Below are 18,934 nucleotides of genomic sequence, written 5' to 3'. Positions count from 1 at the left end.
AGTGATGTTTATATATGTATAGGCTTATACTTATGCATACATACATACATATGTGTATTCAAGGTAGTTTAATTAAACATTTTGTATCTGAAATGTACACAAAAATATGTGTTTTGAATCCAAATAACTGGAATTCAATTATTAGAATTTATTTTTATTTTATTTATTTAAAAATGAATTGAAGTAAATATATTATATTATGTTATGTTTCTGTAATATGTATATTAAACCGGGTTTGTATTTCTTTAATATGTACGTTGACCGCACACATACTTCTTTGTCTTTAATATTTAAAAAAGGAAATCAAAAGGAAGAAAAGAAGAAGAAGAAGAGGAAATAAAGAAGGTTGATATAATTTTGTAAGTATGCTGTACGTGAAGAATGTTTTAGCTGATTATGTAAAAGAAGAAGAAGAAGAACCCCTTTGAGACAATATATAACTATAGTGTATATATATATATGTGTGTGTGTGTGTGTGTGTGCGTTTAAAGAGAAAATGACAGAGAAGAACAATAGTAATATATAGAGAGAGATAAAGAGGTAGAAAGGTGTTTTTTGTAAGTGCAATGTGTGTAATGCGAGTGAGTGAGTGAGTGAATGAGCGTTTTGTTGTCCTGTGCTGTGCTGTACTATGTTGTGCGTTGTATATATATTGATTTTGAATCTTTAGTTTAGAGGGTGGAGGCATGCATAGTAGATCTGAATCCACGAATCTTTTCACATTCTCCCTTTAGATTGCTTGCTCGATCAGTGTCCCATTCTCCAGAGGAATAGAACATCCGTGAGTATCTTAGGCATATCTCTTCTCTAAAATTACTGTACAGTTTACGGTTGTATTGACGCTAAGAGCAAACAGACCAGCAAGAAAGTAAGTAAATAATTAATAATTAATAAATTGGATGTGATATTTTGCTCGCATTCTTTCATTCTTTCATTCTTTCTATCTCTTTGTTTTCTTAAAGGACATGAAAAGATATATATAATACATACCTCTTTTCGACGTGCTTCTTCCAAGTATTTGTGGGTCTGATGAATGAGAAAATCTTCGGGAAGTACCCAATAGTCCACTCCGGAAAGATATATTTCGTACAAACATGCAGCCTTGTTTGCACCATATCCAATGAATCGCTCATCACACCATGGGGTTCCATTCTTTTTGTAGATAATATAGGGTTCATACGAAAAGTCATAGGTGTCCACCTGATAGATCTCTTGAGAAGGATACCAGCGGGCGTAGTTGGTCGAGCCATGACCTCTGAGCCACGACTTGTGGAACATGTCCAGTTTTCCACTATCGACCTCTTTGATCAAGGCTTCCTTGGAGGCTGGGAAGGTGGTCGAGTTCAGTCCGTCGTCTTGGACGGTAAATTCAAAGGCAGGTACTACAAACGCAGCTCTTCCGGACCGAAGCTTGTCCATGATTTCTGGATTGGTGCGGATTCTCTGACGGAAATCTGTGCAGAGGTGGAAGTCGACGTCGAGCATCATAACATAGTCAGTTCTTGCGAACAGCTTGGCAACATTGCGCCACATATTGAATTGGCGGTCAAAATTGTCGAGGATAAGATGGATATCAACGAATTTCCGTACATCTGGGTTGGTTGCGACCATCTCTTCAAGTTCTTGAAGGACTAGTTCTTTTGTTTCGTCATCGTTTACATGAATTGCTGCAGATATAGGACCTGTTTTTGTATAGTTTGTATAGTTTGTATATTTTGATCAATAAACAATAATTGGCGGTGCATTTAAATTTAAATTTAAGTTTAAATTTTTTTGATTGATTGATTGATTGGTTGGTTAATTAATTTTCTTTTCTGCACAGATAAATAATTGTTGTAAAGAATAGTAGTAGTAAAGTAGTAATACAATACAATATAATATAATATAATATAATAAATAAATAAATAAATAAATAAAAATTTAGGCTTATGAACACGAGGAACACAGAAATAATACTAATGTGGAAAATAATAGATCACCCGACAGTGGCGGATCTTTTAAGGAAAGAAAGATATATATATATATATACATAATAGTGCTTGATTTGATTTGATTTGATTTGATTTGTTACCTTTGTAATGGCTGGCCAATCGACTGAGGACCATAAAACGATTACGGGTTACGAGGGTTGACATGGTAATATCTTCTTGTTCAAATGAAGAAGAGGCCTTGTAGTAGTAAGACATGACATTCGAAGGTCCCATAGCATCCGAAAAGACCTTTGACAAAATAAAATCTTCAGAGACAGACTGTACGACGTCTATATTATGTGCACAAAAAAAAAGAAGGGAAAAGGTTTTCAAATAAATAAAATGTCTTGATTAATATAAATTTGTACAAATTTATACATTTTTCTATAGTTGTAAACTAAAATAAAAATGCCAAGTAAATTTGAAATTGCTATATATTAATTCTATTAACCTTAATTACATACATTATATACATTATATACATTATATACATTATATACATTATATACATTATATACATTATATACATTATATACATTATTTATCTGTCTATTTTACCTTGACCAGAGGCCCAGTTTACGTTTGAAGAGAATCCTCTAAGGTGCTCTTGTTGAACGTGTCTATTTTGTGGTTCTACGTGTGCAAATGCAGAAAGTGGCTTTTCTGAGGTCGAAGTGCGGTCGTAGGTGGTGTAAAAGTAGTGGGCGGTGTAGATGACTGATGCTAATGCATAGACAATGAGAAAGTACTTGCCCATCTTGGAGCAAGTTTGTGCGATTCCGGGTCTCATTAGAAAAAATAAAAACAGAGCCTTCTCTTTTGTTAAAAAAAAAATAGAGATCCAGAGAGAAAGAAGAAAAGAAAGAGAGAGAGAGACTGGATATATATAAATGAAAAAAAAGAAGAAAAGAAAGGAGAATTAAAGATAGGAAAGTTGAAGGGTCCTATAAGAAGTACTTTAGATTACAATGGACAATGAAGGGAACGGAGGGGGAAAAATATTATATACATATAAAAAAAAAGGAACAAGGGAGAGGGGCTGTGAAATAAGGTTATCCTCTTTTTGGAATTGCTAGGCACAGAAAGCCAAAAACTAAAAAGCGACATATTCCTATTTGTATTTTATGTATTCTGGTCTTATATTTTATATGGTTCTGTTGAATTTGGGAGTCAAAATAAGAATATGATGAGTTTTTTTTTGTGATTGTAGATATTCAATAAGAGGCTTTGCTCCAAGACGTCCATCAATTCCATCTCTATTTTTTTTTCACATCACTGTTATTAGTATTATGATTATTTGGTGTATAAATATATAAATTTTCTTTTGCTGTATTGTCATTACCATGGAAACAAATAATTTGAATATCTATGTTGGAGGAATCTTCTTTTTACTATTCATTATCATTGATCCTTTGCATTCAACTTGTTCATTGTTTTGATAGTAATTGCCAAGTAAAAACTCTTATTCCTAATAATACCTAGGAGATTCATTACTAATACATATTATACATCTATATAATTAGGTTATTAAAGCACACAAGAACAAGAATAAAACAATGGCCTAGAAATGTCAATTAACCAATCAATTGAAACAATATCTATATATCTATCAGTACTTATTAATATTAATTTTGTGGGCGCAGTTATTCTGAAAAGGTAGAAAAGTGTGGCTATCGTTAGTTGTACACAAAAGAAGAAAAATAAACTCAAACGGCTTTAGAGTGTCAGAAATAACCTTACACTACACTACACTACACTACACTACACTACATTACACTACATGGCATTACATTACATAAAACGCTATGAAATATCAGTAATTTTCTTCTTCTTCTTCTTCTTCTTCTTCTTCTTCTGCTTTTGTTTTTGTTAATATTAAAATTCCCAAGTTTTATCCTTTTATATATTCTATTTTATTATATTACAATTATATAATATAATATTTTATTTATTTAATTATTTAATTATTTATTATAAAAGATCAAATTCTTGCTTTGTGTAGTGGCCATAGACCAAGTCATATCCATCAAATTCATACAATGTACGATCGGTTCGCTTGTAGCCCTTGACATGAACCATTGATCGTACCATGTGGCTGTGGCTGTGATGCTCCTTGTGGTGAGATGTAAAGAATGTGACAGTGAAACTCTGGGGATCAAACACCTTGACCACCTGGCTCACCAAGGCTTCAATTGGAGTCACGCCTGCCTGTTTTCCGCGTTCGCTGTGCGAGTTTTCAACCGGAATGTTAGTCTCAAATGAGGCGTACGAGCAGTTGTCTTCAGGTGTAACGTGGATAGTGAAGTAGCGTGTGCCAGCCAGTCCATTGGATGAGTAGCCACAGGGCTCAAACAGAAAAGAATCCAGCAGCGCGTCGGGATAAAGCGCCCCGATTCCAGTCTCAGCGTCAACCCACCGTCCACCGACCGTTCCAGGTTCTGTCTTTTCAGAATCGTGGTAGAATTTCTTCATCTTCTCTTTTCCGAGGCGTGTCATAAGAATCTCGACAGTTTGGTCAGGGTAAGAAGGATGACCTTGGTTACCAAACGGAGATAGATCTTCGCTGTCTGATGCGCATGGTGTCGATGCCCCACTCATGTAATCCTGTTCGTGAGCGGCGGCTTGTAGGTGAGCATGTGGATGTGTGCGTGGTTGAGGGTGATGAAGTACATCGTCTGCTGGCTTGGTAATGTACAGGAACCAGCTGTCACTTTCAATCTTGCCGATCTTGTACGCCGATCCATTGTCTAATGAAATATATATATATGTATGTATATTAGACATCGATAATTTGGATTTGGGTTTGGATTTGTTTGTTTGTTCTTGTCTTTTAAAGCAAAAAAATAAACTCAAAGCATAATTATATATATTGTATTGCATACCGAAATAACGATCAAGAAAATCAACCTCGTTATCCCAAGATCTATGTGGACCACTTTGACGCTCAGGGAACATGAATGCTTTACGAGAATAGAACACACGCCAGACTTTTTCAAAGCCACAGGTTTCATGAGCAATTTCCAGTAAGCGATCAAGTGCCAATAGCAAGGTGGTTGTGCCGCAGGTCTTGATGATGATCTTGTGGGGATAGACAAACATGGATGATTCACTAATAATACCAAGATGTTCCAACAACAGCAAGAAAAGTGAAAATAATAATAATTGAGTAATTGATCCTGCTTGAGTTTTTACATTTACTTTTTTTCGGTTGATTTGGTCGTTTGTTCTGTTTACCTCAAAAGATAGGCATCTACATCGGTGCTTGTGATAACATTTAGGACTGTACACTTTACAATGGCCAGCATATCATCCCAGACTGCACGAGAAACGGTGCGTAGACCTGTGAGAGAGTCTTTTGGGCTAGGTGGATGTGATTCTGATAGATCTTGTGTAGAAGAGGATGGTGAGGGTGAAGAGGACGAAGAAGAAGAGGAGGAGGAGGAGGAAGAGAGTGATGATGAAGAAGAAGCTTTTTTGAGGTTCTGGTGGTCTCGCAAGCTTTCGGATGCTGGTGAAAACCAGATTTCGAGTAGTTTCTCTGGTCCTTCGAAGGAACCTTGTTGGGCCGAGTAATTTTCACCTTGAGTGCACACGTTGAGTTCGTCCATGATGAGAGTTTCTATGTATTATGATGGATATATGCAATAAAACTTCAAGTACTTTTTTGTTTTGTTTGTAGTCGATGCTACTCTATAGATATCATACAATGAATGAGAAATAATAATAATAATAATAATAAAAATAATTAATGTAAGAAGAAGAAGAAAAAGAAGAAGAAAAAGAAGTGCGACCTGTGTTCGAACCACAGCTACTTTACAAGGAGGAATTTTTTTTTTTTTTTTTTGACTAGAAAAAAAATAAATAAATAAAAAAAAATTTAAAAAAAAAAATTAAAATTTATAATACCACTGTAGTAAATGGCAGATTTTATAACCCCGTAATCGTAGGAAATATACGGTCCCGTATATCATATACGAATCCATATAATTCCTACGATTACGGGGTTATAAAATTTACCAATAGAATTTTGGATTTTAGTAAATTAAAAGTATTTACAGCGAATACTATTTATGAGAGTTCAAATTACTTTTTATTTAATCCAATAAAATCTTTTAAAATAGCAAAATTATACCATTTTTAGGTACATATTTCCCTTTTTATAACAAATTTGAATAATACAATTCGTTAAATTTCAAATTATTTTTTATCTAATCCAATCAAATAATCTAAATATAGTAGAGCTATATCTTTTTAGATATTTTATTTTTCTTATAATTGGTCCAACAAATTTAGATTTTTTATAGCAAAATATTTTTATTTTTGACTTTATTATTAGCAAAAGGAATAGAATATTGCTCTTCTTTAGCCTTTTCATCCTTATAACGCTGCCTCTAACAAAGAATACTACAAGGATATTAGAAAAAAGATAGAACAAATATGTAAAGAAGAAGACTATAATGATTTTATATCAAATGATAAGTCCAGTTAGAGTCTAATTTAAATTGTAAAATCAGTGTCTTTACAAACTACTAGATATAAATTTAGTCAAAAATAAAAAAGGAGGGTTTGTTTAACATCACAAGAGTTATACATATATATAGCATTATATCTATCAAACATGTGTATGTGTGCTTATCAGATAACTTGGTCCTGAAGCCGAAAATTGCAGTTGTAATATAATTGCTAATTAAAATCCAGTCGACCTTATATTCTTCAAAAGTACCTGCTTTATAAAGGCCACAATAACGATAGAGTATATATGTATTGCAAGATTTTTTATATGAACTTTGTTCTGATACTCTTTTAACTGTTCAAAAAGTCTTATAAAACTTTTATCAAATGTCTTTAGAAATCTACCTTCGCATAGTAGTTCGTAACAGACATTGAGAGCTTCAGGAACAAGCTGAAAATCATGCTTCGACCGAGACGCGAAGAAGGAACCATAACATAGCGTATAGCAGACTTGAGTTATACTTACTCAACGAAGCTCAATCCATGGAACTTTTCAGATTTTCTATGCCAGAGATTAAAAGTATTACCATGGTACTTGGCCTGGAATCAACCTGACATATTTCAAAAATAAGAGTCAGCAACATCTTTGGCTTTGCCATGTTGATGTATCAATACAGTTCTCCCAAACGCCTTTTTGGCATGTCTCTTATTTTTGGAATGGACCCAACGAGTATATAAGCTGTTTTGAGAGGAATAGAAGACATGATATACGAGAAAATAAGATGGGGAATTCAGTTCAATACGCATCTTTTTCTTGGTGGTTTTTTGGATGTTTGTATCTCCCTTTGGTGGAATATTTTGAATAAAAAAGAGCTTAGAATATAGAGATTTAGCATTACTGCATATCCTCTGTCTTCTTTATAATAATGATAATAAAAATAATGGATCCTTTTGACAGATAATCATGTATCTGAAAATGTAATTATTTTCAGTTAATTTCAGCCGAAGATTGACTTTAGGCCCTACCCCAAAAGGAAGTGTTTCAGATTTATGTTGCACAAAATACTTGATATAGGCATAATGTAAACCTCGTGTCCGAAGATGAAAATTTGTAGCCGAAGATCAATCTTCGGACTAAGGACCAAGTTATTTATTATAAATCAGTTAGTTAGTACTTTATAAAACGTCAAAGTCTTGTTAATAATAATAATAGTGAGAAGAAAGAGAAAGAGAAAGATTTTACAAAATAAAAAACAAGTTTGCATTAAAAAAAACATTAATAACAGGCATGGCTGTTTCTGACATTTTTCTCCAAAATAGGCAGGTTGTTTCAAATAATCGTAGATTTTTTTCTACAGTGATAATACTTTTTTCTGTCTTTTTGATTGGGTAACATAGTCTTACCCGAATCATGCCTATTTTGGCTATATTCTTTTTTTTTTTTATACTACTCAGAATAAAAACTCAGATTAAATTACTATATAAAGAAATGTCTATATCTTTTTTTTTTTTTTTTTAATTTTAGTAACACACCTTTTATATATATTTTATTTTTTTCCATATCACACCTTTTTTTTTTTGATAGAATTAATGAAATTGAAACAAGAGAGTAAAAAAAAAAAAGAAATGTGAAATAAAATAAAAAATAGACTGGATGTTTCAAATTATGCATATAGTCTGTGTTAGTAAATGGTTTCAATATTACTTGATACTGTGGAATGTCACATCACATCACATCATATAACATAACATATAAAACATAAACTTTTTGGCTGTAGTAATAAATAGAGCCCTTTAGTATTCTTAAAGAGTGCCTTGCTCCGATGCATAATTCGTCCCACACTGATGTGATGGATGTGATGGTACTTGTCTACGTCATAAAAGATGTTGTTAAGAGCTGTTTTGCTTGGTTGACTTGATTGACTATAGTGAGTGTGGTGTATTTAGCTTTCAATTTCTACCCTTCTACTCTCCCTTTCCCTCTCTCTCTCTTTCGTGGCTTTGCGGAAACGTCATAAGCCAAAGCATATGTTAAAGATATATAAAAAAAAGGAAGTGGGAGGAGTTCCTTTTTATTGTGTTATTTTATATATTTATATATTATTTTCTCATAAGGCGGGGTGGGTCCACCCGCAAAAACTTATCTGGTCGTTCCTGACGTGATTTCTGACCCAATTCTTTGTGCCTTTGTTTCCGCCCTTTTTCATTCCACGACTCTCTCTCTCTCTTTTCGCTCTTTCGCTCTCTTTCTCTTTCTTTCTCCCCTCTCTTTATTTTATTTTATTTTATATATACATAAATATATATATATATATATATATACACATTCACACTTTCTTCTCACAACTCAATCTATCTATAATGCCTGGATACCAGTCTTTCCCGGTACTTAACCAGCAATTCATCGTTGACCGAAAGTACCAATTCATCCGTGAGATGGGCCAAGGTGCCTATGGTGTTGTCTGGTAAATGACAATAGTTTATACAACCAGAAAATACAAGTTTTGACATGATTTTATATACATACAAATAATATTTCAGTGCTGCCAAAGACACAAGTAATGATGAGCAAGTTGCCATCAAGAAAGTAAGTTTTATGGATTGCTAATTATAACTTTAATAAAAGGACAAAGACGAAAAAAAAAAAAAGGCTTGCCATAAAATAAACTAATAAATATAATAATATTATTATTTTTATCAAACAAACCAAAAAAAAAAAAAAAAGGTCTGCCGTATCTTTGAAAAAAATATTCTTGCCAAACGTGCTTTACGTGAAGTCAAACTTCTCAAACATTTCAACGGTCATGAAAATGTAAGCGTCTCTATAAATATATACTATTTTTTATTTTATTTATTACTATAATTATCTGTGTATCTAAATATATCCACACCTACATACAAAAGATCACATCTATTATTGACATGGACATTGTCAACCTTCAAGACTTCAATGAACTGTGAGTAAAATGCCTATTTGTCTATACAAAGAGAGATAGAGAGCATATAATGAACACTCCTGTTAACCCTTTATTATAGGTACCTTGTACAGGAACTTATGGAAGCTGACCTGCATCAGATCATTCGTTCTGGACAACCTTTGACAGACGCCCATTTCCAATACTTTGTCTATCAGATCTGCAGAGGTCTCAAATATATCCACAGTGCAAATGTAAATATCCAAGCCATGTACCCACTTTTTATTACAATTATTTATTTATTTTTAAAAAATAACAACAACCTATGATGATGATGATAATATAAAGGTCTTGCACAGAGACTTGAAGCCAGGTAAGAAGAACAGATCAAGATCAAGATCAAAATCAATATATTAAACTCATATCAATTACAAAGGAAATCTCTTGGTGAATGCTGATTGTGAACTAAAGGTGAATATCTTGTACATAATAGCAGTAGTGAAAGGAAAAGAAAAGCAAAATAAAACAAGGGGGAAGAAAAATAAGGGGGAGAATTTTAGATATTGATCATTGATGTTTCTTAGATTTGCGATTTTGGCCTTGCACGCGGCTATTCCGACAACCCAGAGAGCAGTGCTGGATTTATGACTGAATATGTCGCAACAAGATGGTATCGAGCACCAGAGATTATGTTAAGTTTCCAAAACTACACAAAAGCCAGTAAGTTTTTATTTATTATTTTGACAGCATATTTTTTTTTAAGTACATAATATACATATGCATATATACATATAGCTTTACATAATCTATTTACTTACTTATTTATTTATTAGTTGATATGTGGTCCGTTGGCTGTATTTTTGCTGAGATGCTCGGAGGAAAACCTCTTTTTAAAGGGCGTGATTGTAAGGGTCTATAAATATTTTAAATCCCTTGGTGATTTTGGATTTATTAATTAATTAATTAATTAATTATTATTATTTTCTTTTAAAGACGTTGATCAGTTGAACCAGATTCTTGGTATTCTTGGTACACCCGACGAAGAGACTTTGAGACGAGTTGGAAGTGACAGGGTAAAAGAAAATAATAAAAGAGATAGAGGGTGTGAGAAAAGAAAAAAATAGGCTCCATGACAGAAACACAAAATCAAAGAGAGAGAGAGAGAGAGATGGGGCTGGTGCACTGACTAGACTAGAGTGGACTAGATTTGACCAGATTAAATTGAACTAAACTGAACTGAACAAACTCAAATATCACACTTTTGTCACACAGGCTCAAGTTTATATCCGCAGTCTGCCACGTATGCCGAGAATTCCTTTCCAAAACCTTTACCCCAGAGGTAAGTCCTTTAATTAGTATTTACGATTGAGTTATAGATTTTATTTTCTCTAACGGGGTTGATTTAGCAAATGCTCTGGCCATTGATCTCTTAAACAAACTTTTGGAGTTTGATCCTTCGAGACGTATCACAGTTGAAGAAGCTCTGGCTCATCCTTACTTGAGTGCATACCACGATGAAGATGACGAGGTAAATAAATATTTTTTTTTTAAAAAAAAAAACAAATCTAAGATAGTAATAATTGCGATTTATTATAGCCATCACACAATCACACATTCGACTTTTCATTTGAAGTTGTGGACTCTATTGTTGACATGCGAAGTAAGTACTGTGGATTAAATATAATATAATGTTATAAATTACAAGGGTAGCTTATGTATATATATATATATATATATCTGTGTATTTATTGGGTCAAACATAGGAATGATTGCACAAGAAGTCATGTCATTCAAGGCCTCCCACCAGACTACATTGCAACCACCTGTCAACACTGGAGCTGGTTTACGACGAAAGGAGAGGTTAGTTGACCAATTGATTGGATAGGTTAATTTTCCCTATTTCTATCTAATTTGTTTGTTTGTTTGATTTTGTTTAGTTTGTCAGCACAAGATCGCGAGACACTCGAGCGAACAACAGCACAGGCCAGAACTGCAACAGCACCAGCTGCTAATAATGGAGCCAGTGGTGCCTCTCATCAGAGAAACGAGTCTGTAGGTACTGCAGCAGCTGGTGGAGCTGGTTCTATTGCCGCATCTGCTGTTACCAGTCACGCTATGCGACACATGGAGGTAGATGAACTGGAAAGAGAATTGAGTGGTCTTGCCTAAGAAGAAGAAGACAACAACAACAACAACAAAAAAAAAGAATCAAATATATTACTTCACAGACAGACATTTTTTTTTTAAATTATACACACATGCATTATATATTATATATTATAATATATATATAATATATATTGGTGGTTATCTTTCTTGATCAATCCTATAATGAAACATTGAAGGATCACTACAGATTTTGAGTTGGATTGTCTTACCAAGGATTCCCGCCTTTGCATCTTTTTCTTGCCTTTCCTTTTTATTACCTACCAAATGACAGTTCTTAGTTGCAATAAACGTGGGTAAAAATTCTTGGTCCAACCACCCCATCTCCTTTAACTAGAAAGGTGTTTGAGAACAAGATTCCTATTGTTGTTGTTTTCTCCCCAACAATAACAACACAGACAAGCGTCTCTCTTTGTGTACAGATATAGATATATTGATTATTGTTGTTGATGATTATGGTGATTACGATTTATTTTTATTTAATTTTAACCCCGTAGGCCGGGACAATGCTCTCAAGATTTCCCAGATTAGTACAAGCACAATAAGTTTATTCGCATATAATAATCGATTCCTTCGATCGTTAATCAACCTCTTTTCCTCCTCCTTTATTCCATTCTCTCTTCTCTTCTCTTCTCTTCTCTTCTCTTCTCTTAATATCAATATCATACCTAGACAATCGTAATGGCCCAGTACTTTATACTGCCAAAACTTCTCTACATTACCTTGTACGCCGTGCTTGGGTCTGCTATACCATACCTACCACTCTTTTACGATGAATCTCTCCGCCTATCTTCCAACCAAATCGGTGTCGTCCTGGCCATCGCACCATTTGTCCAGAGTGTAGCCTGCCCTGTCTGGACAATCCTGGCCGACAAGAAACCTTCATGGCATGGTCCTTTGATGGCCATCTTGATTGCTATCGGAGGTACAAGTGTGATGACTCTCATGTTCCTTCCGAACTGGCTGATGCGGGATACATGTGCAAACAATCCGAGCTGTGATCCTGCAGTTACCAAAACAGACGAATCCTCGACCGGTTTGATATTTGCGGCCGTGCTTGCATTGATATTTGCTTTCTTTGGTCAACCCGTAAGTGCACTAGTCGATAGTGCTGTACTCAAGATCCTCGGGGAACACAAGGTCTTATATGGTAAGAACAAAACGAATGAATGACGCCAGAAAACGCTTTCTTTTCTCTCTTTTTTTTGTGTTATACCATCATTACTATTGTTGTTGTTTTTGAAAACACTCATCTTGACTTGTGAACAGGAAGTCAACGTCTGTGGGGATCCATCTCAAATGGTGCCAATATCCTGCTGGTTGGGCTCTTGATCAGTACAATGGGTATAAATGTGGCATTCTATGTATTTGGCGTGAGTGTAGTCTGTTTCATTATCATTGCATTGTTCACTCGATTTGGAGGGGGGAACGACTCCACCCTTGATTCGACCTTATCGCAAATCAATGAAGAAAGCCCGCTCCTAAAAGACCAGCCACGGACAACCAACTATGCCATCCCACCAGAACAAGTCGAGCAGAATCACACCCCAGTCCAAAACTCATTCTTTTCTGCCCTCAGCCAAGTCCCTACTGACCATAGCAGACCTGAACAGCATCCATCAAACTATGCCTTTGGTCCCAACCTCTCGCGACACGACAGTGTAGGAAGCCACACCAACACAATCTATCTCGAAGATGGCGACCGCAACATGGACCAAATGATGCGTGTCACTACTTCCATGGCTGCCCAGGATGTCCAAACAGAGGCAAACGAGCTCTTGCTACATACCGATGGAATGCCTTCTCTCGGGTTGGTTTTGTCTCGGATCCCGACTGTCGACACTTCCTTGGCTGCGTTTGCCTCTATTGGCCAGCCCGACAACATGCCTCCTAGCAAATCAACCCTGACATCCCCTAGAGTCTGGACGTTCCTGGTTACTACTCTTTTGTTTGGAATTGCGTATGCCATGATTGCACAATTCCTCTTTCTCTATTTGCGCAACAATCTGGGTATGGAATCTGCATTAATCGGCTGGACAGGTCCTATTGGTGGAGTGGCTGAAGTCTCGACATTCTATATATCTAAACAGGTAATATAAAGAAGATAGATAAAGAGATGGAGAAACTTTTTAAAAAAAAATTACATTTTTTAAGAGTTTATATAACTCACTCATAACCCTTTCTTTCTATTTTCTTCTTCTTATTATTATTATTATTCTGAATTTATAGTTATTTGACAATTTCAGTGTGACAAGTCTTATCAGCTTTGCACACATTGTTTTAATTCTTCGTAACTTTGTCTACACATGGCTTAGCCCAAACCAATTCAGCTCGACAGTCATTGCACTCTCGATGCAGCTCGTGAGTGGTGAGTTACAGGATGATTTTAAAATGAAAATGAAAATACTATACAAATTTACAATGCTTACAATAATGTTTATATACTTTTTTTAAAAAATATATATACAGGTTTAGCATATGCTATGATTTGGTCCACATCCGTCAGTGAAGTAGATACCTTTTTCCCTGCTGATCAACGTGCAATGGCCCAAGGTATCCTTGCTGCATTGTTCTCTGGCCTTGGTTACGGTCTGGGATGTATCATTGGAGGAATGGTATATGATCAGTACGGGGTCACTGCATTGTTTGAGGTGTCTGCTGCGATAGCTGCCTTTAGTCTCGGTGTGTTCTTGTTGGGCCGATGGTCGCATACTTGAATTGACTGTAAAGAGAGAGAGAGAAAAATACTTTAGCACTACCTATTCTATTATGTTAATTTTCATTTTAATTTTTATAACTTTATAAATACATACTACACACATACATACATACATATATATATATATATATCTCTTTGCAAAAACAAAACAAAGCAAATATGAATACATAATTTAGTTCCTTGATCCTATATATATATATATCAACCAAATAAATTTATTAAGCAGCCATACTCTGAGAGCAGTTTTTTCTTTGGGACAAACCATTGTGTTTACCCTTTGGTTAGAAAAAGGATTTGAAATTATAGCTCAAGTTTCAATATATCTTCAAGGATTTTTTCTTTCTTTTGGAATCATGGAGATAAATGCCACTATAAAAAATTCACGAATTATTCCCATAACTCCAAAACAAAACAAAAAATTAAGTAAATACATAAATACAAAATGAAGTGCAAGAAAAAAAAAGAAAGAAAAGGAGAAGAAGGAGAGTGAGAAATCAAAGGTGCTCCAATTTCTCAAATGGAATACTTTTTAAAACTTCGAAAATGCATATTTAATAATTTCTGCATTATTCCAAGAATAGAAACATGGCTAAACAGTTAGACCACAAAATATTCCATTATTGAATGAAACCTTTTGAAAGTCTTTTCTTTCTCTTCCTTTTTTTTTTCCTGAAATTGATGATGTGCCAAACTGTCATTCTGTATACTTTGTATTATGTTCTCAGATTTCGTGCCATTAATTCTAGGAAATCGCTAATATTAGGGGGACGACATTTTCAGGATGGGGCACTACCTTTTTGATGGGAAACGTTGTTTTGATTTTACCGGACCACAAATTGTGACTTGCTGTCCGGTATCAAATAATTATATCTGGTCCCTAAGGATTCATACTTATCATAATAAAGATACTTTTATACAAGGCAGGATAATAGCTTTTTCTACGCTTCTTTCCTCTATGTAATTATGTCTTTTCCTTCTCCACTCATGCGTATTAGCTCACTAAATTGCTCCCAAACTTTGTGCATTCATCAAACTGTCTCCAGGCATATACCTCTCCTTCTTTAGGAGGCACGACCTGTTTTTGGGCAAAATGATAATAAAAAATCTTCTCATATAAAAAAATAGCTTTGACTAAATATAAAAGCATTGTTTTATATATATAATTCTATACTTAAAGTTTTATACTATATGTAATAAATTAACTGATATATATATAGAATAATAAAAAACTATCTAACATGTTACTTCAAGACATTATATCCTAATAGAAAATGTCGTGCCCTACCCTGGAAACGTCGTCCCCCAAAAGTCACGACTTTTCATATCTTGTCTATTGAAAAAATACCTTATAAAATTTGAAATTTCTTTACTAAATACTTTATTAGGCTTATAATATCCTTTAATGTAATAAACATTACCTTTTGTTAATACTTATTTAAGATAAACACTAATAAAAACTGCTAAATCTTCTTCAGAAAAGAAAAACAAAGTCGCAAAAATGTCTGAGAATACATATAGTATTAATTAATTTTGCATATATTAAAAAGTATATCTAATAATTGTAGAATAAATGTAGTTTACATTAAAAAAAATATATATTAGATAAAGTGACAGCTACTTAGAGTCATAATTAATAGTTAAACACTAATAAGTTTACTTCTTACTATAATTATGATATAATATTATAAGGCAAAGAAGCAAAAATAGAATCAACTTATTATACAAAAATGGTAACTAAAATCGAGTATTTGTAAGATATAAAATTTATTTGGCTCCCGTCAACAAATCACATACCTGTGGCTGCTAATGAGTCATATTTTCACGATTTAACTTGAGACATAAATCATATGTTTTCATTTTGTGTGATTTAAGTGGAAAAGATTATAATCCATATAATTTGCATTTTTTTCAAAAACTTTCATAATGGATATAAAGGTAATGAAGCCTTTTATGCCTAAGAAAGTTTGCATAGAAGTTAAGCGAATATATATTTACAAAATCCATGTTTTTATTTATTCTGTAAAAACTCTTTCTATCATTTCCTTACAACATGTACATGAGATATTTTATCAAAAATACAAAAAAATGAAAAATATTCATATAAGACCAAAAAAAGTTTTTAATTACATATATTCAGATAACATATGAATCCAGTAAAAGTTTCATAGAAAACAAATGAGAAAAAAGTGATTCTACAAGCAAATACAATATTTTATTTTATTGAAAAAAAGCAAATTTTTGAGATATTACGTTAGTTTTCTCATGATCGACCCTTTCAATTCAACTAAAAATCCTAGAACCCATACATATATCTATACACTACTTGGATCCAAAGTTATAGAGAGCCAAGACTTGAATTGATGAAATAAATAGATGCAAATGCATAATATAACATATTCGAAGATAGTTTGGCTCTATCTGTGTAACACCACCCGACATTTATGCTTTTTAATTCGCTGGATATATGTGTAACTCGTAGGGTAAAGTACTTCCCACAAATGATTTCTATGAAAAAACAGAGCGGAGAGTCATTTAACCCACAAGTGATAGATAGCTTATGTTGACGCAAAGAAACAGATTGATAAGATTTATAAAGGTAAAAAAAAAGATCGTCTAGCTAATAAAATATAAGAGTAAATGAGTATATAAATAATAAGTTGTCTAGCTAATGAAGTATAAAGAAAAATATAATAAAAATAAAAGAAAAAAAAGAAGAAAAAAAGATTATGTTATAGTGAAATCAACATGTTCCTCTTGATCGGAAAGAAAAGAGAACATCGCATTTCTACGATCATACTTATTGAACTCTTTAAACTTGTTCCAGTAAGTATCAAAGTTGTCGGGAATCTGGTTTCTGACACAACCCAAAAAGAATAACTCAGGAATGGTTGGACATTTCCTTGAGACATTGCGGGAGAGGTGTACTGTTGTCCAGTGGTTATTGTTAACATGATTGAAAATCAGAGGTTGTTGATGTTTTGATATGTTTTTGGGAAGCGTGAAGGGAAGGGACGATACGGAAGGGGTGTTGGGGTTGTCTGAGTAGACGCAGACTGGTCGCTTATAGGTGTCCGCAGCTAGTTGAGCACAGTCGGGTGTGCTAAACCACATACTGGCATCTAAACACGCTGGGATGAAGTTGGAGTTGGGGTTGGAGTTGGAGTTGGAGTTGGAGTTGGTGATGCAGAGATCAGAACCATGCTTTATAATGTCTTCTAATTGCTTGACATCGGTTCCAAACGTGCTGGCGTAAATGCTGCTGTATTTTGGAAGGGTAGCAAGCATATCTCTTTTCACAAGAGGGAACTTTTCTTGATCTTTATAGATCAAATGGGCAAGGACCCGAAAACCACACCATCCATCAGCAGTAAGGTTAAACCCACCCTTAACGTCATCGACTATCTCATGAGAGACAGGAAAACCGGGCTGGAATTTAACCCTCTTGCCAACAGAGGTGCGATAGGCATATTGGTAATCTTCTTGAGCTGTAGCGGGTCTTTTAAACCCTATTTCTTTTGTGGCATCGACTAAAGAGCATATAAGTATACAACGATATTTCTATGGATTCAATTACACTGAAAAATGAGAAAGAATATTACCTGGGTCGAGAGGCTCTTGTTTTATTTTTTTTGTTTTGCTTTTGGTGGCATCGACTAAAAAGCATATTAGTATAAGGTTAGATTCCTTTTCATGAATTCAATTACACTATAAAATAAAAGCACATATTACCTGGGTCGAGAGGCTCTTTTTTAATTTGTTTTATTTTGTTTTTGGTAGCATCGACTAAAAAATGTATGTAAATATATGACAAGATTCTTTTTCATAAACTCAATTATATGTAAAATAAAAAAGCATCTTACTTAGGTCGAGAGGCTCTTTTTTGCTTTTGTTTTGTTTTTTGTTGTTTTTCGTTTTTTGTGTAGCTGCAGGCTTTCCATCTCTTGTTCTAGCTCTTAACCTAACCATTGCCTTAAGGCCGGCCTAGTATTTCAAGATACATATTAGTACTTTGTTATGTTATATTTTTTTATCTTACATGACCAGACGAAACACTGATCTTCCTCCAGTTTGCCCGACCAAAGTCTTTGGGAAGGTATTTGGGACGTGCACCACCCTTTCTTCTGCCAGGATATTTAATTTTTTCTGGGGCTTGAAAGTTAATCGAAGGGTGCCCAGTTTTGCCTTCGAATTCAGAAGTAACCTTCTTGATCTTTTGAAGGAGGTTGGCCACTTGCTGGCTGCCCTCACAAGAGCGGAAAAGAGCCTCAAGCTTTACAATCTCTTGCATCCACTCTTCTGGCCTCTCGGCAATTACGTGCGCTGTACAACTTTCTTCGAAAGATGTCTCTTTTAGAACAGGGTTTATGATCCATCTTTCAGAAACATCATCAAGGGTGAGCTCCCTTCCAGCTGGCAGCGAGTGTCTGCAGGGCAAGCCGAACTCAAACCTGTTTTTGCAATGACAAAATTCATCGTCTCTATTGATCAAGCGAAGTTCTTGATCAATAACAAGCAATGCTCTCTTAGAGACTTTCATAAAAAGCCTGGAAAGCTGCTTGTTGCGGCCAACCAAGACATCGACAGTTGTCGATTCCCTGATTTTTATAGCATTGAAGTCTCTTCCGAGCCTGTCTACATAGGAGTTGACAGCTTCAAATGCAAGCCCCAAAGACGAAATTGCTGATATCCCTCTTTTCAAAGCTTGGCGTGCG

General features: G+C 34.4%; 5 protein-coding genes across 5 annotated transcripts; 2 read left to right on the top strand and 3 right to left on the bottom strand.

Annotated features, from left to right (window-relative positions):
• Positions 1 to 671: 671 nt before the first annotated feature.
• PHYBLDRAFT_59653 (glycosyltransferase family 49 protein) lies at positions 672 to 2,760 on the bottom strand (the record flags this gene model as incomplete). Its single annotated transcript, XM_018440536.1, has 4 exons — positions 672 to 842; positions 991 to 1,682; positions 2,072 to 2,260; positions 2,529 to 2,760. 4 exons carry the CDS (start codon positions 2,758 to 2,760, stop codon positions 672 to 674), a joined length of 1,284 nt encoding a protein of 427 aa, XP_018294161.1.
• A 1,181-nt stretch (positions 2,761 to 3,941) lies between these two features.
• Positions 3,942 to 5,579, bottom strand: PHYBLDRAFT_177191 (hypothetical protein; the record flags this gene model as incomplete). The annotated part of the gene is made up of 3 exons (XM_018437861.1): positions 3,942 to 4,717; positions 4,853 to 5,079; positions 5,205 to 5,579. Coding segments are annotated over 3 exons (1,378 nt in total), but the record flags the coding sequence as incomplete, so codon positions are not given.
• A 3,204-nt stretch (positions 5,580 to 8,783) lies between these two features.
• Positions 8,784 to 11,222, top strand: PHYBLDRAFT_16163 (hypothetical protein; the record flags this gene model as incomplete). Its single annotated transcript, XM_018434438.1, has 14 exons — positions 8,784 to 8,887; positions 8,964 to 9,009; positions 9,148 to 9,234; positions 9,327 to 9,379; positions 9,459 to 9,591; positions 9,686 to 9,710; positions 9,774 to 9,808; positions 9,922 to 10,057; positions 10,171 to 10,242; positions 10,331 to 10,410; positions 10,610 to 10,676; positions 10,744 to 10,865; positions 10,934 to 10,997; positions 11,101 to 11,222. The coding sequence occupies 14 exons, from the start codon at positions 8,784 to 8,786 to the stop codon at positions 11,220 to 11,222; spliced, it is 1,146 nt and encodes a 381-aa protein (XP_018294159.1).
• A 986-nt stretch (positions 11,223 to 12,208) lies between these two features.
• On the top strand, positions 12,209 to 14,217 carry PHYBLDRAFT_88121 (hypothetical protein; the record flags this gene model as incomplete). The annotated part of the gene is made up of 6 exons (XM_018443687.1): positions 12,209 to 12,428; positions 12,513 to 12,653; positions 12,773 to 13,313; positions 13,398 to 13,593; positions 13,733 to 13,871; positions 13,973 to 14,217. Coding segments are annotated over 6 exons (1,482 nt in total), but the record flags the coding sequence as incomplete, so codon positions are not given.
• A 2,729-nt stretch (positions 14,218 to 16,946) lies between these two features.
• On the bottom strand, positions 16,947 to 18,510 carry PHYBLDRAFT_166089 (hypothetical protein; the record flags this gene model as incomplete). Its single annotated transcript, XM_018435362.1, has 5 exons — positions 16,947 to 17,749; positions 17,822 to 17,875; positions 17,952 to 18,005; positions 18,083 to 18,203; positions 18,259 to 18,510. The coding sequence occupies 5 exons, from the start codon at positions 18,508 to 18,510 to the stop codon at positions 16,947 to 16,949; spliced, it is 1,284 nt and encodes a 427-aa protein (XP_018294157.1).
• Between the last annotated feature and the right edge of the window lie 424 nt (positions 18,511 to 18,934).

Source organism: Phycomyces blakesleeanus (genome assembly GCF_001638985.1).
Source record: "Phycomyces blakesleeanus NRRL 1555(-) unplaced genomic scaffold PHYBLscaffold_6, whole genome shotgun sequence".
Classification (NCBI taxonomy): Eukaryota; Fungi; Mucoromycota; class Mucoromycetes; order Mucorales; family Phycomycetaceae; genus Phycomyces; species Phycomyces blakesleeanus.
This window is presented reverse-complemented; position numbering and strand designations above follow the sequence as displayed.